The sequence below is a fragment of the Dermacentor variabilis genome, chromosome 1 (assembly GCF_050947875.1).
Source record: "Dermacentor variabilis isolate Ectoservices chromosome 1, ASM5094787v1, whole genome shotgun sequence".
NCBI lineage: Eukaryota > Metazoa > Arthropoda > Arachnida > Ixodida > Ixodidae > Dermacentor > Dermacentor variabilis.
The window spans coordinates 186,418,746-186,443,686 of record NC_134568.1 but is presented as its reverse complement, the minus strand read 5'-3'; the positions used below and the strand labels follow the sequence as shown (position 1 = coordinate 186,443,686).

Genomic DNA, 24,941 nt, shown 5'->3' with positions numbered 1-24,941 from the left:
CGCTGCAGTCAATTCGGCCGCTGTGTTCTATGGGAGTGTCCGCTCTTGTTGAATCCATAGAGTTTCTTTATGCTGTAGCTGTAGCTGTAGCTCTATCCTTTCTCTATGCTGTAGCGGTTGTAGTGGTTCTTTTGTAGCAAGAAACTGGCTGTAGTCTGTAGTTGTGCGTGTGTTCTGTGGACACTTTGTACTCTGCGTCTGCCCCGCGGACAGTGGTCGCGCCGCCCTTGCGCTTGCATGCGGAATATGAGGTGTCGGAATTGAGCGCGTCGCGTTTGCATCATTCGGTGCGTTCTGGGCAGTCATTAGAGCTAGAACGCTTGCATAACATCCCTTGTTTCAGCTGAACCAGTGTGAAGTCCCTAGCTTCGCAAAGCTTATGTACTTTCTGACTGCATTACACTGCTTACGTCGCTAATAGGTGAAGAAAAAAAAAAAAAAGACAGTCGGAAATTTTAACAGCTATGAACGAAAGCGGCCCGCGGGATGTCGGCGGCGGTGAGAAAGGAAAAGACCAACTGGTCGAAAACGGCAAGAACAAAGTGCCTATCGAGTGCAAGTATTGTTCTTCGCGGATACTCAACGTTGGCGTGTGCGAGTTGGTCAGTGCACAGGTAACTACTGACTTTTGTTTATACTGCTCATTATCAGTACGAAAGTGAATTGGCGATGTAGTATTTTTAATTGTACACTTTCTTGTTCTCTATTAAGGTAACATTTGGTGTCATTTGCTTGTGTGAGCGCGAGACTGCAGCTTCCACTTAACAAACAGCGAAACAGCGCTTCCAATATAGAGGAGGCGCAGGTCGCAAAGTTCAGGAATGTGCAGTATTGCGATTATGACCTTTAAGTTTGTCATAAACGCATGCAGTAAGCGCTTCACTTATAGGCTGTACGTGATGACGTTAAGCGCCGCGGCTCAAAGTTAAAAATTTAGAAAACCAACTGGAATTGGTCTATATTGATTAGTATATATATATATATATATATATATATATATATATATATATATATATATATATATATATATATATATATATAAACAGTTATTAATCATAACCTAATTTGTTTGTAACAGTGTGTTCTCATTTTGGAACAGGAGTCGCGCTATGCGCCTTGCCGTGCTCCGATGCGGATGATATTCTAGGTCACAGTTGATGCGCCGTGCATCAATTATATCGAAGGGGCACGTTGCACTTTTACAGGCGTGGGCGGCCTGTTGCACCCTCTGTTCTTCCTTTTCGTGCCATTTGGAATTGTTCGGTACCCATTTTTCTTTCTCGTGTGCAAAGGGGCAGAGCGTAATAGATATGGATGGTACAGTCGCGCTCGTCATGAACATTTATCATTATTTTGGGCAATTTTAGATCGCCCAGGGTCAGCTGGCTCACTGCCATCCAGGGCTTACAGTCGGGATAGAGAAAGGAGGGCAAGGTGGTGACGCGCCCCCAATCAAAAATTATGGGGAGGCCCGGTCCCCCCTTGCCTGGTGATTAGCAGTGCATACGTGCATCTTATACCTACATACATATCAGCAGCCCATGTATGCACGGGAGCTTCCCCTCAAGCAAGAGGAGGCTTTAAGCAGTGCTGGCCACCAAGCTGCCAATTGCATTGCTTCACTCTGCCAAATTCATGACAAAAGGGAAAGGGTCATGCATTGCTTTTAGAGAACATGCAACTGTAGCCACAAATGCAAATCAATGATTTACTACACATACAGTGAACTGTTGGAAGCTATTACTTGACAGCATACAGTAAGGGAAGCATCTTATCTCCATTCTCAATGCTTCTACCTTCCATAGCATTAAAGTAACTGTTGATTGTGGAAAATTGTGAAATGCGAAAACACCCGTGTACTTAGATTTAGGTGCATGTTAAAGAACCCCAGGTGGTCAAAATTTCCGGAGGCCTCCACTACGGCGTGCCTCATAATCAGAAAGTGGTTTTGGCACGTTAAACCCCCTAATCTATCTATCTGGAAAATTGTGAATGGTGAATTCTCAGCACCAATCATAATTACATCCTCTCAACTCCCAGCGATAAAGCTGGGCATATCAAGTAATGAAAGGAAGAGTGCCAATTTCCAACAGAACTTTGGCACAAGTGTGAAATCGTACTAAATTATTTTATGCACAAGCCTGCTGAATAGTTACATTCATTTTGTGATTCTGTTTCCTTGAACATATGGCTGAAGGAAGTATTTTATTGGCTCCATATTGAATTGTTGTGGATTAGATAGGGAAGCTCTCAGAACTTTAAGTATTTCAGTGAATAGAGCTTGAGGATGCGGTATATTTATCAACTTTAGAAGATCACAATCATTACCTTTGTCATAGCTGCTCTATCCTCTGCTACATTTAGTTTCACTTCACCAGGGACATCCGGAGGCGAGGAACTGAGCCCACAAACTTCTTTATTTATCTACTTCTTTTCGAACTGACACATCATTGATGTTTGGTGTCGGCAAAATCATGCCGACGTGTATTTTTGTGTAGCCATTGCATAGTGCCATTTTTTACGGCTTCTCCCAATGTAAGGAATTTATGCCAAGGAATATCTTGAACAAAGAGACCTCTTATTTATAAAAAGAAACTGTTCACAAAACTATTATTTATTGCATACAAAGCCACACATGCCTTCCTAATACTTTTCCCACTGAGCGTAAAAGACCGTATGTTTCATGACTTTTCCCATTTGGGGACAGCTGACAATGAGCTCAAAAACTGGCCAAAACTCTTAAGCATGTTTGAGCTCTCTTAGCAATGTGCATGTCAATCTTTTCCGAACTAAATATGTTAATGAACAGTTAATTAGATGCACAAAAGGTTGTCTGAAAGTGAGCAGTTTAAACTGCCTGCTGCAGGTGAATGTTTTAGCTTCAAAATAGCGACGTAAACAGCAATACATAGCTCAAAACTTTATACGCTGCATTTCTTGCTACTGAAGTAGGGGCAGGATTTGTCAAACACATGATTTTGTTCACTTAACATTACTTTTGTGGATTTAACTTTGCAATGGACCAGAACACAGTTTTGGTTCCCATATAACATTGTGCAAAGTGGTTAAGGAACCTTTGAAAGAAAAAGGGGGGGGGGGGTTATGGACACTTACTGTATACTCACTTGTACAAGTTCACGATTTTAAATGAATGAACTGGTATTTCTTGGAATACATGCATACACATATGTGACTTGCCAGAGTTGTTAGTTTGTTGTTTATATGCATCTTCCAGACCTGCATTTTCAACCAAGAAGCATTACAGAGCATGGCTTACCATAATAAACATAGTTTTCGTCTTTTCAACAGTACGACCTTCCAACGGTGGATGGGGACAGCAAGATGGTCGAGAAGATAACAGACTTTTGGTGTGTTAATGACATCTACACCTTTGAAAACATTGGATTCACCAACACTGTTGGTCAAACAAAGTACCTGGCCTGTGCCGACTGTGAACGGGGCCCTGTAGGCTGGCACAGCCTGGAGACAAGGAAATCATTCGTGGCACTTTCAAGAGTGCGCCATCTGTAAAGTCCTTGTTGAACATCAAAGCCTCAGTTTGGTACATTTGTAGACAGAGTGCCTTTGTGACAGTGTGCATTGTGCCTGATTTCATTAACCTGTGAAGGTAATACTCAGTCACAGGTTGCTGCCTACCAAAGACAGCTTGTCATTTTGAATCATTCCCATTCATTAACCAGGATAGCACTGCTTACTAAAAGAAACGTCTGGTTACAAGGACGTCATTTTGTCCTCTAACTGCAGATCATACAGCGACATGGCTTTATGTGTAAGCAATGTTTTGCCATTTTGTTTGACAAACAGCTCACGTTGATAATTGAAAACCATTTTATGCAGTGATGCAGTGTGCTGCTGCTAATTGGAGAAAATAGCAAAGTTTTTTTTTTTTTAAATACGTATTGCAGACATAGTAGGCTAACTTAAGAGACAGTATATAATTTATTGTATGCTAGACATTGTTCCCATAAAATTGAAGTTTTTGTTTGAAGCTTGTGGATTTTTACGTGTTTTGCCATGCTAAGGAAATTTTTCCCTTTTCATTTACATTGGGTGCACAAAGTGTGCAATGAAACAATAATGTGTGTATGTACCTCAACCTTTTGATGATAGTGATATATTGAGCAATACATATTACACATAATAAAGCTTTGTTACAGAATATATTTGGCAGTGGCAAGGTTTAAAATCATGAGCCGTTGTGCTTTCAAGGGTAATACACATATCTTTACCCACCATATGTATCATGTTGCATATGACAGTGGAATAGCCTTTGTTAAATTAGTCCAGTTGAATTTATCCTTTAGCATTTTGTTACAGCTGTTTCACAAGGTGCTCAGGGGTTTTTTTTTTTCCTTTTTTACTGGAAAGTAGATGTGGAACATGCCTAAAGCAATAATGTGTAGGTGCTATATGTGTTTCTATGAACAAATATGTGCATGCTTTGTGTCCTACATCAAGACAAGGCATGCATACACCAGATCAAAATAATGCATGAGATTTCATTTCACACTATAGAAATTATGAATTCTGTTGACTTAATTGAAAGTGTGGAGACTGTTTTATTTGTCTTAAAGCCGAGACCTTATTATTGATTTTAGTCTTTTTTATTTGTTATGGTGTTACCTTGACACTAATGATTTCATTGCTCTCGTAGCTCAGTGTGAATTTCATATTGTGTAGCAAATTGTGGTACATGGACTTGTGCCACTGTATAGCCTCATTATTAAAAACGCTTTGAGTGCAAAACTTTGTTTTGCGCTCAAAGTGTTATTAAAAATTAATCTGTTCCAACTAGGCCGACTCGCAGTTATACTGTATAGCCTTCTTCTCTCAAGGCATAAAATGCCCTTATTGCTGAAAAAAAAGGTGGGGGGGGGGGAGCTTGGTTTACCATGGGGATGAATTGAAGTGTTCAAAAGAGTGCTGGCAAAGAAACAATTTGTGGCCTTTATGTGCTTTGTAAGCTTGCTCACGGCACTGCTATTACTAATTTGTTGTGCTTATCAGCTCTGTCATTTTTGGTGCGAAGGACCCTAAACTAAACCATTTTCAGTTATTCAATTAGCATTGCATTCTCCAGTGGTTGTTGGATCCTATGCTTTGAAAACTTTATCCCTCTGTTTCACTTGGTTCTGCACCCAAATGTCCAATGCACTGTAAGGGGCACTGCAGCATTTTTTCAACATTGTAAATAAACCTGCTTAGTTGCTAAACAATACTTTCATGAACATTTGAGCTTAATATTAACCCTGTACTTGCAGTCTGGAGCCTACAGTTTACTTCAAAAGACTGCCTGCTCTTTCTAAACTTCCAAAAATTCCTGCCATTCTTCAGTTGTATTCCATCTGCCATTTTTAAATGTGATGGCAATAGGCAGAATGTCAGTGGTAAAGCAGCGCACCATCTGGTGGCAGAGAACATACTTCACCGGTACAATGATTTCCATGGTTGGGTAGTGCAATGGAACATTGCACCATGCAGTCTAGATGTAATACAGAAGTTTGTTGAGATAATGGGCAGAGTATAGGAGGCATTGTTCTGCATAATCACAGCTTCGAGCCCACTTATGACAAAAAGAGGGGAAGACCATGAGAGTATGGCAGCAGCGCTTGATAGCTGATAACTTTATTTATGCAAAACACATTAAAACATTTTTTGGTGAAAAAATGCTTGCAGGAACCCTTGAAGTGGTAACATGGCTTCAGTCAAAGAAACCAAAACAATTGCTACGCTCTCTTTGTGGGCCATTTGTGAAAAGGTATGCATGGTTTGAGACTTGTGTGTTAATAGCGGCACCGAATGTCACTGTAGTTGGGTGTTAAGTGTTTGCAGTCATGTAGTCTGAAGGTACACCGTAGCGCTGATCCATAGAATAAAGTACCAACATTAGAGAAGGGAAACTGTACCTTCCACAGTGGCACGAAAATAAGAAGCTGCAGCGCATGGAACTTACCGGGGGGGCCGACAGATGGCGCTACCTAAACAGGAAGCGGAAATTATATTTTCTTTAGCACAATATCCATAATGGCCTCTTTTTTTACTGGTGGCGTACGCTGGATACGCTCCGTGCTCGCCTTCCTGGCTTTGCGGCATGCCTCAGCGGCTGTGTTTTAATTGCCAGGGGACTAAAGAGCCTCTACTGACACCCAAACAAGCCACAAGTGAGTGAACAGGATGTGCGACTTTATTGGCAGAAGAAAAGCAGTGCATCTTCTCGTACAAGAGCAGAAATAAAATTTGCATGTCGAGATGCGCAGAAACCACTAACGCGAGCTCGTAAACTGCTCACTTTCGTCGTCCCACATGGCGGTCTGGTAACGAGCGACAATCAGCAGCGCAAGCAAATTAAGCAGTGCCCCACTTGTTTGCATCGACAGTCGCTGTAACTTAAATTGCGAAGCAATCGGGTGACGTAGGCATCTGCTGTCTCGGCCAACACAGCGACATGGACTACCCGGCATTTTAGCGTTACCTCCTTTCCAGCCTGCACATTTCTTTCTGTTCTTTCGGGGGCCGCTAATGTGTAACCCATACTTCGTGCCCCACATTCTCAATATGGGCATCACCATTTTGCAGCCACTTTTGCAGGCCTTTCCACCCATGTGGCTATCAACTTCATACACTTCGGACCATGTAATCATGTGTGCTGGTCTCTCTCCTCTGACATCACGGTCAATGAAGGCCCACAAGCATAATTTGCCCACGGCTGCAACAGGAAAGGTCGAACGGGGAGCACCAATTACGGTGCATGTAAATGGGGAGTCTTTGTTGCTCTGCGGACTGCAGGAGCAGGTGATTACCTTGAGAGGCTGTTGCCCAATGCAACTGACCTCAGGCCGCCACATCCGAGAAATGTAACATGGCAACCATTATCAAATGACACTCGGCATTCAATCGCCGCATAAGGTTCACACAATACACTGTACATTGGCTAAGATCCACATTACAGCAGTGGGTACAGGTCGCTTACAGCACATTCAGCTATCCGACTTCAGGAACAGTGCTTGCCTACGTCGCACATGGCGGTCTAGTAACGAGTGAGAACCAGCAGTGCAAACTGATTCGCCAGTGCCCCACCTGTTTGCATTGACAGTCGCCGTAACTTGCACTGCGAATCAATCGGGTGACACAGGCACCTGCTGCCATAGCCAACACAGCGACATGAACTACCCGGCATTCTAGCGTTACCTCCTTTCCTACCTGCACATGTCTTTTTGTTCTTTCAGTGGCCACTAATGTGTCACTCTCACTTGGTGCCCCACCTGCTCTCAACATGGACATGGTCTGTTTTGTAGGAATCACCATTTTTCAGCCACTTTTGCAAGCCTTTCCACCCATGTGGATATCAACTTCATACACTTCAAACCATGTAATCATGTATGATAGTCTCCGTTCACGCCAAATCATGGCCGAAGAAGGCCACAAGCACACTTTACCCACGTCTGCAACAGGAAAGGATGAACAGGGAGCACCAATCACAGTACGTGTAAACAGGGAGGCTATGTCGCTGTGCGGACTGCAGGAGCAGGTGCTTGCCATTAGAGGCTGTTGCCCAATGCACTAACCTCGGGCCGCCACATCCGAGAAATGTGACATGGCAACCATGACCAAGTGGGACAGCATTGAAACAAGACTCTGCAATCAAATCACTTCAGCATACCTCTAACATAACGCTCAATCTATACGTTGCCACTATACACTATACATTGGCTATGATCCAAATGACAACAGTGAGCATACACACACACACACAGGTCGCTTACGGAAAATTCAACCGTCCGACTGTAGGCACAGTGCTTGCCTTCGTCGCACATGGTGGTCTGGTAACAAGCAACAACTAGCAGCGAAAGCAGATTGGATAGTGTGTTCCACCTGTTTGCACCGACGATTGCCGTTGAAGATGAGCAACTTGCATTGTGAAGCAATCGGGTGACTCAAGCATCTGCTGCCGCAGCCAACACAGTGACATAGAGTACCCAGCATTTTAGCGTTACCTCCTTTCCAACCTGCATGTTTTTCTTATTTTTGTTCTTTCGCATTCCATGAGTATGTAACTCTAACTTCGTGCCCCACATTTTCTAATATGGGCATGGTCTGTTTTGTGGACATCGCCATTGTGCAGCCACTTTTGCAGGCCTTTCCACCAATGTAGATAACTTCATATACTTAGAACCATGTAATCATGTATGAGAGTCTCTGTTCACGCCAAATCACGGCCAAAGATGGCCACAAGCACGCTTTACCCACGGCTGCAGCAGGAAAGGACAAACAGGGAGCACCAACCATGGTGCATGTAACTTCACAGTCTATGTTGCTGTGCGGACTATAGGATCAGGTGCTTGCCTTGAGAGACTATTTCCCAATGCAACTGACCAGGCTCCCACATACGAGAAGCGTAACGTGGTGACGAGTACCAAGTCGGACAGCAGCGAAACCAGATTATGCAATCACTTCAATGTAGCTTGCGCAATAACACAGGCTGTCGAGCAAGAACAGCAATCCTGAATGAGCCTAGGAATTAAATATGGAAATGAGAAAGCTTGCATTCAAGAAAGAAGCCACTGTACCTTGCAAGCACTAAAAGCCAAAAACATTAAGAAAAGTTAAATTCTACATAACACACAGTGCAAAGGTTAATGCAAGACTCATGCCAATGCTGTATCAGCTATTTCAGGAGAGGAATTGCACCTGACAATGTGCTCTAGAAGATACTGCTACAGATATGTTATGCTACTAGACAATGACTGGTATTAAGTATGAGCAAAGAACTGGTTGACCTTTAATGTTTGGATGAGGAAGAGGAATGATCTCTAACAAGAATGTGGAATGAAAAAGCTTGCATTCATTGAAAAAAAAAACATGGCACAAATGGAATTTGGCAAGGCTAGGAAGTTGGTTAGGGAAGAGCAAGCCGACGGAGCTCTTGGCCAGCATCATCTGTGCTTGTTCAGAGGTTGCAGGTACATCTGAAGACACAGAATTTTGTTGTTGAGGTACCTGGATGACTCGGCCAATATCTGTGCTGGTGGAATTATGGCAGAGGCTCTTTTCACTCTTGACACCGTCGTCCGTAGACTTGATATCTCATACAAATAATTCTGGAATGGCTTCTTTGTTCGTGGTCTTGCAAATTCGGCTCCAGCCCCTTCCTGTTGGTGTAAATGGGGGCTCCCGTGATGACCAAGGTGTACTTGGCACAGACTCTGTTGGGGCAGAACAGTGACACATGAGATACAGCAGAGATTACCCAAACTCATGTAGTGTTTTATGTTCAAACCAATTATGCTGAGCTGTAAACGTGAACAAACGTTCATATCATCTGCTACAAACAAATGACATGTATCTCAAGGCTAGCAAGCCAATACAGCATGTATCAAGCGCATTTATTTGTGAACCAGGTGTTGTTTACCTTGGCCAAAGTCCTTTGGCCTCAGCCAAAGTCCAAACAGTGACCTTGTAGCAGGCAGCAGCTATGGAGTGTGTTGCTTTATACTGGTGCCGTGCTCATTACTGCATGTCTGGAACAGAAATTTTGACTGCATCAAAAGTTGAATAAGCACAATTTCACAATATAAAATGCGAAAAGGTGCAACATACATTGTAATGGTTTGTGATTACAGAACACCTGCAAATGTGCACTGTTTGTTCCATGGTGCTTAAGCAGCATGATAAATATTGTTACTCTCCATAAAATTTGTCTGCCTAACTACAATGCATTTCACCAGCGTAAGTATCATTAAGATCACAAATGACAACATTTGTGCGCTAGTTTATACACTAGAAGAGATCACGCGGCTGGTTTCACAAGCAAATACACGAAAGACATGAAGCTATTAGAAATGATGCATTCTTTTTTGTATGAACGTGATGCACTGCTTCACTACTGCTAAAATAAATGTCAGGTAAACCAAACTGAACAGCAAGAACATTTGGAACCAACAGGTACGAAATATGGGTGAATTATCATGCGTACAACTGTTTAATACATTAAATTCAGTACTTTAGCTTCAGTTTATCAAGGGGTTATTCGGTTCTGTGGACGAAAGAACTTGCAGGCGGACTCGAAAAAAAAATTAATTCATAAGGCTACTCAGTCCCCCATGGCTACGGCTACGAGATGGAAAATGTGACGCCGTTCCGATATCGCTTCCTCTTTCGTGAATGTGTGTATATCGAAGCGCAATAAACTAGTTTTAGCAACAAAGAAGCAACCAGTCTCAAATACCGGTAAAAGTTTTAAATCCATGCCAGAGGTCACGTGGAAGATCGATGATGCTGAACGCTATTTGCGTTTATAATGACAAAAAACAATAAACTTACTAATGAAGAGTACAATATCTAATTATCAATGATAATTTTGTACCCTACACTCTTAGGCAAAGTTACACCCTTTGGCTTGCCCCTTCTGCCACACAACAATAATCGTTATCTGCCTTGATGCGTTTCCTTTCTTTAACGCTGCGAGCCCGGTACTTTCCAGTAACGAACGGCACGCGCGTTATCAGCATAGAACAGTTTACACCCTTTGGTGTGCCCCTTCTGATAACGCGCGTGCCGTTCGTTACTGGAAAGTTCCGGGCTCGCTGCGTTGAAGAAAGGAAACGCATCAAGGCCGATATCGATTATAGTTGTGTGGCAGAAGGGGCAAGCCAAGGGGTGTAACTGCCAAGTCCTGGAACCATTACACCTTTCCACATACCTCGGAGGACCTCGTACCTATTGTATCCCCATAGCGCTTTGTGCTTCATTGTGGCTGAATTTCTCTTCCCCTTTAATGTTATTGTTTTTTCCTATGTTTCCATATATATATATTGCCATAGAGTTTCTCACTACATTACCTAGAGGGAAATCTGGCGCTGCTGCGCTGTGGTATGCATGGGAATGCCGGTGTATTGTGACTTCGGATTGGCATCGTTCTCGTAGAGACAGGACACCTTGAAGGGCCTTTCCACCTTGAAGACGAGCTTGGCAAGTACCGTTCCGTCTGTCACAATGATTCACTTTCTACTAAAACAGCATGTGAAAATCTGTTTTAGCTTTATTATTACGCGAAAACATGTTTTATTTAACTATTAGAACTTGTTATTGTGTGTACGACTACATGTTACGTAAAAAGTATCAGCGTGCCGCTAAAGTTGGAGGACAGACGACAAGGTTCGCGCTCGCTTTAATACAGTTGGCCGTCTGTTCTTGCTTTTCTTCGCTTGGTCATGCATTGTGGGTGAGTAAAGATGTAATATGTGTGAATGGAAGCCTTTTATGAAGATTTTACTTTGAGAGCGCGTTATTTGCGTAGCCATAGCCACGTTTTAGACGAAGCCTTTTACAACACCAGCCAACACGAGCCTCGCAGACACATATACCGTCATTCCCATGACGTCACGGTGCCCCCTTAAGAAAATACCATAGACGGCGGCGCCAGATTACCCTCTAGGTGTTATAGTGAGAAACTCTATGATGTTACCCGATGTATTTCCTGGCCCTGTATCTCCACTGTCTGTTCACTACATGTTTTCATTGAATAACACCTGATAACACCTAAATTGCTGCCTTCCTGTTTACAGATATTAGCCAGACGTTGCAAATCACTTTGCTTGTTAGCTAGCAACGCAATGACGTCCGCATAATATAAACCTGGAAGCTGCTGCTCTACTACAGTATCCGCCTGTTTGTATGAGAGATTAAACTCGATATTACTTCCTTCTAGCGCCCTCTCCATCCTAACCATGTACATCATAAAGATCAGCGAGGATAAAGGGCACCCCTGCCTCAGTTCCTTGTTGATATGAACTTTCTCCTCGCTCCTCATCCCTTCCCATTCAACGCAAACGGTATTTCCTAGGTAAATCTCTCTCAAAAGCTGTAGACAATCGTCACCTAAGCCTTCCCCTTCCAGAATATCCCACAAAATGTTGCCATAGGGTCCTGTAATGTCTAAAAAGGCCACGTACAACGGTCTGCTTTCGGCTTTTGATATTTCAATACACTGAGTAAGAACAAACAAGTTATTGCGCTTATTATGGCGCAATAACTTGGCGCAATAAACAAAAACTGCGCTTATTATGGCGCCTCCAACAGGAGACATTGAAACTAATCCAGGCTCCCTTTGAGTGATTTTACCTCGCGGATTTTACTATGCTTGTTTCGCCCTCTGTGGCCATTTCTTGAACTTGAGAGTGGCTTCTGGTTCGGCTTGGCGCGTTCTGCTGTGCACGACGGCACGACCTCCTGCAGTAGCTGTCGCTCTTTGGCCGCCGTGATTGCTACAACGCACAGTAACCCGCCTCCGATCGTTGAAGGTGCAATTATCATTTCGTTCAAAACCTAGAGACAAGTCGGCATAATTTGGCGTTATCAGAATGACTTACTGGAGAGTAGCCGGCCTCACGTAAGTGTTCCAAGTACTGCTTGCAGTGACCGTTTCGCCCTTGAGCATGGTACCGGGCACATGCAGGGTTGAAAATTCCAAGCTCCTATTACATTGCTGTTCCAGTTACCTACAGTTCTCATCAATAGCTGCAAGAGCCGTTAGGAACTCAGTGAAGAAAGATGCACATCAAATGGCTTCAGCGGCTTCCTTGGAGTCCACCATTAAGATGGCTACATGGAAGGATGGAAAACCGATCAGTAAGTCTGCACGTCGAATGTAAAAGTTCACTTACAGAGTACGTTCGATTCGCCTGCACCACTTGAACCAGTTCGCGAGGTGCTGCACCCTGCCATTCGTTTCAGCGGTGCAGCAATGGCGTCCGCAGAACCACGACGCTCGTTTCAAAAGGTGGAGGAAAGGTGCAGGGCTGGTTCATGATTTTGCTGCACCCGCTCCACTGTCTGTGCCGACTTTGTGCAGGCATACAGGTGCGAAGCAGCGGCGCAGCAGACGACGAAGCATACGGGCGCGAGCGCCGTTAAAACCCCGCTTATGCACGTCTGATGTGTCTACGCAACTGGTGTGGTGTGTATTTACGCCCCAGAAAGCGACCATACATGCAGTTCAGGACCTCTCAAACTTATGCACTCCGTGCACACTACATACATAGCATAACGCTATGTATGCACATAGCCTGACATAGCATAACGCCTGCACCGCGTCTGCATCTTTGCATTCGTTTCGAGCGTTTCGCTGGGCCTGCACCTCCGGAATCAAACTGCAGTTTCTGGACTTCTCGTGAACCGCCGGGAACTGGTTCACAGTGGTGCAGGCGAATCGAACAGACCCACAGTATACTCAAGTGTAAAGGGGAATCACCCCCCTCCCCACTCACCTTTTATATAAGAGGTTTTCTTTCTCTTTTTTTCAGAAAAAGAGACGTGAAGTATCGGTTGGTCAAGACAGGACAGTAGTAACGAACGAATAAACGTGTAATGAACTTCAGTGCACTTTCTTTTTTGTTTTGTTCACAAGGATCATTATTTGACCTTGTCTGATACTTGACACTAATTTACAACAGTGCAAAAGGATGTAGACTATGTTTTCTTTGACGAGGCTTGCTTTTTTTTATTATTAAGCGTGAATTGGTCGCGGCAAAACTGGTTATTTTTTGTCGAGAATCCTTATTTGGGTGTTATATCCTTTACACTAATTTCAACGCTGCGATCGAAACAATGTAGGCCCTTCACTACCTATGCTAGCTGCATGGTCAGCAGGCAATGATGCCATGTATACCATCAGAGCCTCGGCACCACGACGCAAACACTTCAGGAAGAGCATAAATACTACAGAACCGTGACGCACGCTGAGCCGACACTGCTGCTACAAGACTTATTCCATGGGGCAGCGCTTTTCTTTCCGAGGAATAATGCTCGGAGGGGCTTTTCGTGCAAATTTTGGACAAAAAACAGCACTACTAATGTGTTGGCAACTTGATGCTTGCTCCTACTTTCTGCATGAGAAGGCAGTGGCCAAATCAGGCACAAATAATCAAGCAAAACAAATTCATGGTGATAATTTGACTGGGTATTAGAAGCTTCAGCTTGCAATACCCAACCATCACTCGCTATTTAGTTGCACCATGGTGCACTCAGATCACCATTTCTACAAGTGACCCAGTCTACACCAAGCTATTGAATAAATAGAAAACCTTTATTTCTCTTCAATCTACAAAAACAAACAGCACTCGGTAAACAATACAGAGAAAGTGTCAAATGAAATGCAAGAACAATGTTACAGTGAGGCAAAGGTGAATTTAACAATTCTTAAAATTTGTAATAGCAAAAAGATGACACATTCTGCTTTAAGTGGAAACATGAGGAAAGGGGAGAGGTAGTGGAAATGCTGCACGAAGAGACGAAAATATGGCAATACAAACCAGTGGCAAAACAATTGTCAAAGGTGCTGAGCAGCACAGCACATGGCCAGTTAACAAATACTAGTCGAACTGAAATATTGGCTACAGTATACATCTATGTGCAAAGTGCTCTGCCACACTGTTAAGTTTTAAAGAAGAGCAGTAGAACCCAATTTTCAAAGCAAACTTAATTTTCATTTCAAACTGTGTTTAATAAATTGGTACAAAATGTGCATGGTTGAGGGAAAACTGCTTAACCATGATGCACTATCTTGGATACTGCACAGATTGCTGTTGGTTGTACACCAATAAAAGTGCACTAGCAAAGCATTATTTTGAAGCGGGAACATGTACAGCTTTGCCCCTCCTCCTTTCCCCTTAAGGTGAAAAGAAACATGGAAGGAAAAAAATGGGGAAAAGCAAGTGATCCCCAGAGCACCCTTAACAATGTTCTACTGCAGCAAGAGCCAAATTGCTGCCACACTGTACACTCCTCGTGCACACTTCCATCATTCTAGCCCACTGTATGCCAGGCACAGCACACTACAAAAACTTCACAGTGCCTTGACCACAAGTGTCCTCCATTGAGATGAACCCTGTGGATTCCCCAGATGCCTCGCATTGACTGGAAGCTAGCAGGTTAGAGAGCTCTGGGTGACCATAAGCAGACGTTTGGCCATGCGCCCCATGTCGTGAAGAGGTGTTCCTGTGAGGAATTTGCTGAGCTTCTGGCACAGCTGTGTCAAGATAACTTTCATGTGCTCCTTTGTGACTGCGTTTTCTTTGTCTAGGCTGAGCACAGCCTCTTCCAGGTACCTGTAGGTAGATAACAGGCAATATAGACTTTTGTGAGAGACAACCATCATAACTAAGGTGTCTACAAGGTTTCACAGGCTTCTTATGAAAGTTGCAAGATAGTAAAGAAAAATTCATCAGGCATGCTAATGCATCCCAGTAACATCTTATAAGGGGCTGTCAGCAGCCAGGCATTTGGATAAAACCAACCAAGGCAAGTGAAATTGTTAATAATAATCTACAATGGAGGAAAAGCACCAGAAGGAAAAATAATTTGATGTTAACAAATCTGACATATTTTCCACTAAAAGTCTGTGTGGAAGTATTACACAAGTGAGGAACAAGTTGCAGAAGAGATGCAAAAATGTACATGAAAAGCTAAAAAAGTCTACCTAAATGCAGAACTTGTTGGTACCGATGATGGATATGACATCCACTAGCAAGACGTTCTGACTTACAGAATATTGCGAGACACTGGCCAATGTCAACCAACATCTATGCTTTGCATGCAACCAATCACTACCTTGTGATGATTGTAATACACTGATAACATTACAATGGTATCTAATGCACATACTTCACTATCTGCACAAAGTATAAGAAATAGCTCACTGAAAAAATGTCAAGCAGTTAAGACACAATGCTTACTTCAGCTTAATTTCAGTGCTGGTTGCAAGGTCTGCACACAACTGCTGGATGAGCGAGAGCAGCACTGGCTGTTGTAAAGGGCATGGGTGCTGGCCAAAGACAATAGCAGGGGACACCATCTCGCATGTTGACACAACTGTAGCCAGGTCGGCCACTGACAGAGCCTGGATAACAAAATTTGTTTTGTTAAAAGGAGAGTAAAGTGAAGTTCAATTTTAGATGTATATTTTAGACACTGTCATATAGGTCACTAACACATTCTACTAAAGTCCATGGCTCTATCACTTTTACACATAGAAAATATGGGGGCACCTAAGCAATTATGATGTGTAAATGCAAGAGCATTACTTGTAGAGTGTGTCGCCGAGTTTAGTGTTGCAGCGTTTAGTGCTGCTGCACTGTCCGAGTGTAACGTTGCTGCTTATGAGGTCGCAACAACGCAAGATTGCGATTTCTCAACTGAGTTTTAATTGAGGAGTGTTCTTTCTCGATGACAGTACTTTTCTGAGCGGCACCATAGTGTTGACACTACATTTCTTTATCAGCTTCTTAGGTGAACTCCACCTCATACTCTGGGGGGGATGTTGTCTAACGAGTAACTGATACACGCTGCATCTCATTCATCGTTGTCATCCATGGGGTCCGGCTTGCCGTGACATCTCCGCAGCCTCGCTCTGCCATCTAGTGAACCACCCACTAGGCAGAGCCAAACCATGAGCACACACTCGAAGATATTCATCACTGTCGCCAGTTGCAATGGTGGCACAGTGGTTAGCGTGCCCAGCTACGCAGCAGTAGCACTGGATCGAATCCTCACCATGGCACTTTTTTTTAGTTATATGAAGACATAACTTATGTGCTGTTTGTCTGCCACGGCTTTCTGATGACGGCGGGGTTGCACAATGTAATGCTCTCACATTAAGAAGAGATGAACACTTCAGCAATATAAGCAATACATGAACTAGTCAGCCCATGCGGTTGTGGTTACCTTTATATTACTGTTGATTGCACTGAAATGTTATGTAATCTAATTATTTCATTTTTTATGGAAATTGTCCTTATACCACAGAACTTGTACTGGGATTTGCAAGAATAAATACATCCCGGAGCTAGTTCTTTTGAATGGTTTTGGCTCTTTCCAGTAGTCTCCTGTGGTAGACTATCTGGACCTGAAATGGCACCTTGACTCTGAGGACTGAGAAATGAACTCGAAGCACATCACCACAACACACACACATAAAAATGAGGGATGGACCCAGAAGACATACACAGTGCTGACTTACAACTTGTTAAAGTTGGAAGTCAGCTCCATGGATCTCTACTATGTTCGTCTCAGTTTTACATGCTGTTATCAGATGATCATAATCAAACTAGCCCAAATTTCCGCTCCAGTGAAGTTAACCACTATTGCTCCTTGCTGCACACCTGCAATAGGTAGTTTGATGCACCGTAGCTTTACCAGTTAAAGTTTTTGCATCAGCCTTTATACTATTTTATTTTTTGTACGAGAACTTTGGTTTTCTGCTCCTTGGGAGCCACCTGTCCCCACTAGCACCATGCAAAATATGGTACCCTACATGGATGGACATGGTTCTATTGCAAATTCTCTCTAGCCCATGTGCATTTCATATTTAATGGTTCAGGTTTGGCTATAGCTTGCAGAGAATTTTATTACACACTGCAGAACGCTTTTGGGAAGTGGAAGGTTGCTGAAATGCAACAATTGGAAATAAGTGCACCAGGCCTCGGAGTTGCATATTTTCAACATAGCAATGCAGCAGCTTTCGGGCACTGATTAGCGCTGTTAGATATAATTGTTGTTTATAACTTCTTCCACTTGCTTGCATACTCTGCAATGTTTGTGCATTTCACTCAGCTTTATGAGGCTCCTTGTCTGGACCAAAGTGGTTGTATAAAAAAAACCTCGTAGATTACACAAACACCAATTAAAGTGACTTCTACTGTGACAAGAGCAACAATGATGAGGCAATGTGTGCCCAACATGGCAACGGCATCCTAGACTATAATAAAGAAGAAATGAGGCACTTGCGATTTTTATGACATATGATGAAAACACAATGACAGGAATTAAATGATATGACAACAGAACTGTGACAGTGCTGTCAAGTGATAAGACAGATAATTAAAAAATTGGAACCTTGCTGTGTGCCCAGCAATCATACCACAATGCAACCACTCTATGGGTCGGGTTGCTTTGTTAGGCAAGATGTGTTTCACATATCACTTTGGAATGTGCGTGAAATGGTGGTAATTATATTTATTTTGGCATGCTGTAAAGAGCGCAGCTGTCAACACATGGTCACTACGCAATACAAACAATCAACCTCTCCTGGAAGACCCTTTGTAGAGAATTCGCTAGTGAGTCATGAGAAAAGCAAAGATGGCGATTCCTAACGATAAAAGGTTGGATGGCACTGAACACTGGCCAATGTGGTATACTCAAAACGGCCTCTTCAAGCCTTTGAACCTAGAAAAACTACAATTGCAATTTGGCATTGCATCAGAAATCAGGCAGCCAATTAAAACGGGTTTTACATGCGAAAATCTATGAGGCGCGCTGTAGTAGTAGGATACGAAAAAATCAGTTGCCGACTGTATATACTCTGCACACAAACTGAAGAGGCAAAGAATTACAATGTGCAAGCATTTGGTGCAGAATGTGTGCTGCTGACAGGCAGCCGAATCAAAACTACAGTACTAGATAGGAGCAGTGGGTCTAGCGCAGGCTCCCTCCTCTGACACTTATTTTATTGAAATGTTGGTGGCACCACCATCGCCTGCTAAACACGTATTGCGTCAGAGACCCTACTGGAGCTGCTTGGAGCTCCAAGTCATTTCACTCTGCTATATCTAGTTTTGCTACTTGGTGGCAGAAACAGCGATTTTATTCCCCAGTGACGCATAAAGAAAATGGACAGAGTGACAAAAACAACGGAAGTGACGCAAGAATGACGGCGCGTAGAGCAGACAACAGCAACCGGCCCGTGAACTTGTTGAAACAGCCAGAGTTTCAGCATAAGGTGATGGCAGCGCCGCTGCAATTTCAGAGTTTTCTGCATCACTCTCGGCGCTTGCCACAGCATCCACTGGAATCACTCCCCCAGTACACAAATTAATTACTTCTCTACACCTTGCGGGTTTCCGTAGAACTATTACATCTAACTCTTGCCTTTGCTTCGAGTTGTTGACAAATTGGACTTCGCCCTGCCATCTGCTAGCCCTCTGGTTAGCTCAGATGGTAGAGCGGCTGCCCCGGAAAGGCAGTGGTCCCTAGTTAGAGTCCTGGACTAGGACAAATTTTTCTTCAACTGCGAGGCTTTTCTTTTGAGGAACCTGTATGGGTTTCTTTCACAGAAATTGCTACGATTGGGTGGATGTCTCATTTTCCCCCCCAATTAATTACTTCTCTCTACCTTCTGGGTGTCTGCAGAACTATTACAACAGTACACTATAGTGCAACCACTTGTTTTTGAAAAGTTAAATTTTGTCTCGAGGCTGTTCTCTATCTACACTATCTCAATTTAGGCGTGTTACATGTCCAAAAATTTGATTGCCGTTGACCAAGGGGCAAGTATAACCAGTAAGCCCTCTTTTTTTGCAGCTCAGAAACTATATAAAACTACGTGCTAATAACTATGAATTATGGATGACCTGGCATGGGAAGAAATATTGATAATGCCTGGGAGGCAGTAGCACCGTCTCAACCGCAGCAATTGTGGACATCGCCTCTAGTTGCATACTTTTACACCATACACCACGTGGCATACAGACAACGATGAAGTCTGGCTGCTGGGTGTCTGTGCCGAAAGGTAGTGAAATGCAAAATCCTTGAAAAGAGGAAACAAGAAACACGATGGCTCCCTGCCCCGACAACCGCCGGGCACTCATTTTCCAGCCTTCTCCTCATGCCTTTCTCCCGTCGCCCTTCCACCCCTCCGAACATGAATGGGCTGCAACCATAGCTCTGTGCCGCACAACCCTCCGAAACATGACTGGATCGCACCAACTGGGCTGCTCTCAGATTGCTCGCTGGTTCCTCATTCAGCACAGTTCTGCAAACAGCTTAATCACTCGCGTTTTGTCTTTGCTGGTTGCATTGAAATTGTTCCTGGCCACGTGGTTTCTCAGCCTTGCTTGACTTGCTGCTGAAACGAAAGATGGCTGATCTGCCCACTGATCATCGGTAATGCACGACGTTGCCGGTGAAAAAAAGCGCATGGCTACAGATTTGGAGAACAAGTGCTTCTAACCGGTGATGCGATCGTCGCGAATATGCTTCAATGGGATAGTGACGGCAGCAATGACTCGTTAGGGCAGGCTGCCTCAATGTTGTCCTCACAGGAGGCCTGGCAGATTATTCAGTTCGTCGGGGGCTTCGTTTCCATGAGAAACCTTCCACTGCACTACGTGGAGCACCTGGATGCCTTGGAGAGGGATGTCGGCAAGCTTCGCGTAAAGCACGAGAGGCTGATGGACATGGGGTTTTCTCATGCAAGCCAGTGAGAAGTACGTGGAGAGATGCTTGTGGCTATCGTGCCTCGGCATTTATTCTGGATTTTTCAAGCTGAGAGGCTGCTGTGGCAGCCTTCTCGCAATTTTCAAAAGCACCTTTTGGGGCCACCAAAGCGATGCCTCGGCGGAGCTCACACATCGTTTGCTGCCCGTGACACCTCTTTGCCATTCTTTAATGCCAACAGCTGCTGCTTGTTACACGCACTGGCCTCCCCGCCATTATAGTTTTCACACATCAGCTCAGCCATCCCACTACTTTTTTTTTTTTATGCAACCCAGTTGAAACAATGGAATTTTCGTGGCACTTGAATATTGTTGCAAGTGGGTTCGACTGTATCAAGAGACCATCCTGAACCTGCTGCTGCTCAATCCACTCCGCACTTGACCATGGCTTTTTCTACCAATACTTGTAGACCTGCAGCTCTGTAGCGATCTTCGGCTGTGGCAGTTATATTACTGATGACGAAAGTGAGGAGCTCTAGCAGAAAATTCAGCATCATAGGGGCAAATAGGATGTTAATGCCCTCCCAGCTTGCTGCATTTTCAAAGCGTTCAACACAGTTTGCCACTGCACAAGGAACGTGAACAAATGAGTAGTACAAAAGCTTGCATGGTTCCTCCACACGAATGCGAGGTGCCCTTGAGTACAGCATCCGCCATTACACCCTGTGTGCAGATTCGGTTTGTTAAAGTTAGTTAACGAAAACTACCAATATTTTACTCCGTGCAATACGAGTCAAGCAGTTGTTTCTCGCGGTGTCTGTATTTCTTTAGCAGTCTCACAGCCTTGGAAATCCACAGCATACCACCCAAGTCTGTCTCTTGACCAGTTTTCCTTTAGATGTATGAAGCAAGCATACCCTTACTAGGCCATTCTTGCCTGGGAAAATCTTTCCAACCTTGCTATGTTTCCACTGCATTCCTTTATGTGCTTTCCCATGCAGAAGCATATCTCCTCCTTGTAGAGCAAAAGGCTTCTCCACTGTCTAGGCAACCCCCGCGTGCCTGCTGAGCCAGCACAATGCTGCTGCCGTTTTCATTTTCCCGTCTGTCCCTTGTTGAATTGGTCACTTGCACATCACTTCTCTTGCTCTCCCCTCGGCCAGGACACCTCATTGAGAAGCTTGCTTGCTGCCTTGTTTGTTGGTGGGATTTTTCAGCAACCACATTGTAAGCAGTGCAGTGAAACCTCGTTAAACCGTAGTTGGCCGGAGCTCAGATAAACTACGTACTAAACGGTAGTACTGCTTAATCGAAATTGCATGAGATCGCCCACTTACCTGTCAAAAACGGAACTCAAGAGAGAGTGCACTGAAAGGGTAAAAAACATGCACTATTTTTATTCACTTCGCGCGACAAAACTGGTATTTTCGTTTGGTTCCGCGGCAGCCTAGCAGCAACCACAGCAGCCTCAAACTTACTGAAACTGTAAGCCAGCTTTTCAGCCAGCCCCCTCTTCTTGGCAAACACTCGCATGGCAGATTCCTCGGCGTTGCATGTTCTCCATGCATGCGGGCGGTAGCGCTGCAGAAGTTGCGGGGTGCCTTTTTCTTTGCAAGGTGCCGTTTTCGTCGCGACAATTGCACTCATGAGGCTGACGTAACGCTCAGCTTCTGCCACTGTCAGGCCTGAATCGCCTGTGCTATCGCTTTCCGTGTCGTCTTCATCACTGTCGCTAGTCAACACTTTGGCAACAACAGAGGCAACGATGGCAAAAAGTAAAACCTCGTAGCCGACATCTTTTCGTGGTTGCAGCAGCGCTGCCGAGCAACTTTTTCGCATTCCAAATGCCACACACCGTAGTCAACAGTAGATCCCTGTTGCATGCCAGTGCCGACTTCGTGTCACGTTCGATAGCACGAACAATGTCTAATTTTCCTTCTATGCTGAGCACCCGGTGTCTTTTTTTATCCGAGCTTCGGCATGACGCAAGTCCTTATTTGCACGTTGCCACAATGCTCTCTGGCACGGTGCTGAAATGATGATGATGTTGATGTGGCTTCACGCACAAACGCACGGGGCGCTTGGAGGCCATTGTTCTGACCTCTGAGGCTTGTTCTGTCGGGTCACCTGACGGAGACAACGCACCACCGTGCTTGCGTGATGAAAAGTGGGAACACTACATGTTAACCGATATGTGCGCAATAAGCTGGGACGGTTTATGCGGATACAAAACACATTATCTTCAATGGCCGCTGAGTCGGGGATTTGACTTTACTACTTTTAAAACGAAACTACTGTTTAAGCGGGTACGGTTTAAAGAGGTTTTACTGTATTTCATTTAGTGTGGCTGCACTAATCAATTTTTATGGGAAGATAAATGGGATTCAGAAAAGACTGCAACATTCACAGTCCTGCACTATAAGTGGCTACGTGTATAAGTGCTCCAGGCTGTAGTTCGCACATCATTGTGAGTGCAGGAAGTACAAACGGGCCATTTTCAACCTGTGTTTTTGGAGAAACATGTGCAAAGAAGTACTGACAAAAAAAAAAAAAAAAAAAATCCACGTGGTTTTTTCTGCTTTAATAAGTAGTTAATGACCCAGTAATCATGGCACGAAACCTCATTTACTTAGAGCGCGACAGGCAATTATTTGCAGTCTTTTTTGCAGCGACCAATTGAAGTTTCTGCTTCAGAGAGCAACGAGACGGGAGAGGCAGGAATGTCAATCAAGTGGGCACGTGTTCGCCAAAAGCCATGACGTATGCTCTGACGCGCAGCCAGCGTGCGAGCTTCGTTTTGCTAGTTTGTCTGCTACGCCTGCACGTGGTTTGCCATGTCCTCGCCATCATCGTCGTCGTCCTCCCCATTTTTGTCGTCCAGCGGCGACCATTTCCTGCACGTTGTCGTGCGACTGCCGCATCCGCCGGACGACCGCAGCCAATGACAGCGCCGGTAGCGTGAACGTCATGGCCACATGGTAGACCCGGCAGGGCAGGGTCGGCGAGCGGGCGCCTCGCTGCTCCAATCATGTCTGTTTTTTTTTCTCTCTCCCTGGTCGAAACGCGGGCCTCTTTTGCCGTTGACGGCGGCACATAAATCGGCTACAATTTGCTTCTGACACGAAATAACTTCTAGAATAAAGTGACCTCGAAAGAGTGCGAGTTATAAAATGCTGTGCGAAATAGTAAATCGTTGGCATGATTTCTACTCGGACGTGGTCAGTGCACATGCGCCAGCAATACGAAGCGAAGCGCTGTATACGAAGCGAAGCGCTGTATACGAAGCGGCTCGCCTGACTAGCGTGTTTACTCATCGCTACTAATGGCACTGGGAAAACTAACCGTATTTTCATTTAAGAGAAACATAAATGTTCAGGCATTGATTGTGCTGATGAATTTAGGTGCTTTATTACGAGCTGCGGACTCATCGCAAGGACCCTCGACCACGGATAGACGGCTGACGAGCTAGGCCTAGGTCGTCTCCCAGCGATCGCGAGCTTGCCTGGCGTGTTCATTCGCTTCTGTCAGCGCCAATGAAATCAAACGTGCTGAAATTTAAGCGTGACATAACTGTGTACACGTTGTGCCGACTAACATAGGCACTTCGTTACACGAGATGCAAGCGATCGTGTCACAAGCGCCACCGGTGTCTGATTCAATGGCCGAGTGAGCTATGCCTGCCGGCTCCTAACCATCGGCGGCTGTCAACGGAGCCGACACTGCTAACGCGGCCTGCGGAAACACATCTACAGTGCTCGCATAGATGTGTTTATATTGTCGTCCTTTGTTTCAAACAAGAGAGCTGTGCAAATACGTTTGCTTTCACTTTCTGTTCGAAGTTACGCAGCATTTCGAACTTCCACACAGGGGCGCCGGTTCTGGGCGGAGCTACCCGCCGCTCGCTCATTCGTACCATGTGTCCCAAATCGCCGCATGCGGCAAGTCGCACACGACGCGCCGTACGACAGATTGCACGGAAAATCGCACCATGTGTCTCGCGCTTTAGACGTGGCCAATCACTTAGCGACTCGGATATTGTGGCCGGCGATGGCGAGGACGAACCTCAAGAAAACCCTCGCATCGGCCACGTTCAATGGTAAGACACAACAAATCAGCGTTGAACGTTGTGGCCTGCATGGTATTTAACCAGCAGCGTGTATATATTCGTGCGTGGTCAGCGCAGCGCAGTCAAGCTGATAGTGTGGGAAATATCCTGATGGACACGACAAAAACTGCAGTTGCAGCGACACGGAGAGCGTTCCACTACAAGTACAACAGCTAGAAGAAGCAACAACAGAGGAGAAGAGCACATGTAAGCCATATGGCAGCCAACGAAAATTCGTGATGTAGACACCTGATGTAGCGTTTTCTTGGTTATTTACAATCCCAGCATGATGTCAACGTCGCAAGGTGCTCCGTTTTGCGGTTGGCTGCGTGCACATACTTTAAAATTGATTTTAAATATGTTCTAAGCTATATTCGCTACTGATATTCTATAGACGATGTGTGTGTGACAACCTAAATCGATCTCAAAAGTTATCTCGACTTCAAATTTTTGTGTCAGTACTCCTTTCAATGAATATAGAACATGCAATACAAAGTGAGAAAGTCTGGACTCAAATTTTTGGAAGCAAGTAAACCAAGTTTAAAATTATCTTTAATGACCCTTTGAAAGAAAGGTTTTTCATGTATGTCTGCTGTCAAGTGAGGACA

At 44.4% G+C, this 24,941-nt stretch overlaps 3 protein-coding genes and 1 long non-coding RNA gene across 10 annotated transcripts in view; 2 read left to right on the top strand and 2 right to left on the bottom strand.

Moving 5' to 3' along the window:
* On the top strand, positions 1 to 6,039 carry strat (RAB interacting factor STRAT). Its single transcript, XM_075701213.1, has 2 exons — positions 1 to 614; positions 3,310 to 6,039. The coding sequence occupies exons 1-2, from the start codon at positions 465 to 467 to the stop codon at positions 3,529 to 3,531; spliced, it is 372 nt and encodes a 123-aa protein (XP_075557328.1). The 5' UTR covers positions 1 to 464; the 3' UTR covers positions 3,532 to 6,039.
* Positions 6,040 to 6,187: 148 nt separating this feature from the next.
* On the bottom strand, positions 6,188 to 10,435 carry LOC142589680 (uncharacterized). Its single transcript, XR_012829905.1, has 3 exons — positions 10,247 to 10,435; positions 9,431 to 9,539; positions 6,188 to 9,224 (listed from the first exon to the last, which is right to left on the bottom strand). It is a non-coding gene; the product is annotated as an uncharacterized LOC142589680 (long non-coding RNA).
* Positions 10,436 to 12,185: 1,750 nt separating this feature from the next.
* On the top strand, positions 12,186 to 13,396 carry LOC142589647 (protein stunted-like). The gene is made up of 3 exons (XM_075701179.1): positions 12,186 to 12,409; positions 12,515 to 12,648; positions 13,323 to 13,396. The coding sequence occupies exons 1-3, from the start codon at positions 12,381 to 12,383 to the stop codon at positions 13,334 to 13,336; spliced, it is 177 nt and encodes a 58-aa protein (XP_075557294.1). The 5' UTR covers positions 12,186 to 12,380; the 3' UTR covers positions 13,337 to 13,396.
* A 687-nt stretch (positions 13,397 to 14,083) lies between these two features.
* Ge-1 (Enhancer of mRNA-decapping protein 4 homolog Ge-1) overlaps positions 14,084 to 24,941 on the bottom strand; it is a 233,969-nt gene continuing 223,111 nt past the window's right edge. For 6 of the 7 annotated variants that reach the window (XM_075701139.1, XM_075701106.1, XM_075701122.1 and 3 more), the window contains 2 exons: positions 15,753 to 15,916; positions 14,084 to 15,125 (listed from right to left, as the gene is read on the bottom strand). In XM_075701139.1, the coding sequence (XP_075557254.1) occupies positions 14,942 to 15,125; positions 15,753 to 15,916 (348 nt within the window). In that variant the 3' untranslated portion in view covers positions 14,084 to 14,941. The remainder of the gene's footprint in view (positions 15,126 to 15,752; positions 15,917 to 24,941) is intronic. The other variant, XM_075701157.1, reaches the window with a different exon arrangement.

What these genes read in the sequence shown, in the direction of transcription:
- LOC142589647 (XM_075701179.1), top strand. Translation starts at nt 12,381, where the DNA reads ATGACTTACTGGAGAGTAGCCGGCCTCAC. An exon ending in TGGAGAGTAGCCGGCCTCAC is followed by an intron (nt 12,410 to 12,514) that starts GTAAGTGTTCCA and finishes TTGCTGTTCCAG; the next exon opens with TTACCTACAGTTCTCATCAA.
- strat (XM_075701213.1), top strand. Translation starts at nt 465, where the DNA reads ATGAACGAAAGCGGCCCGCGGGATGTCGGCGGCGGTGAGAAAGGAAAA. An exon ending in GCGAGTTGGTCAGTGCACAG is followed by an intron (nt 615 to 3,309) that starts GTAACTACTGAC and finishes TCTTTTCAACAG; the next exon opens with TACGACCTTCCAACGGTGGA.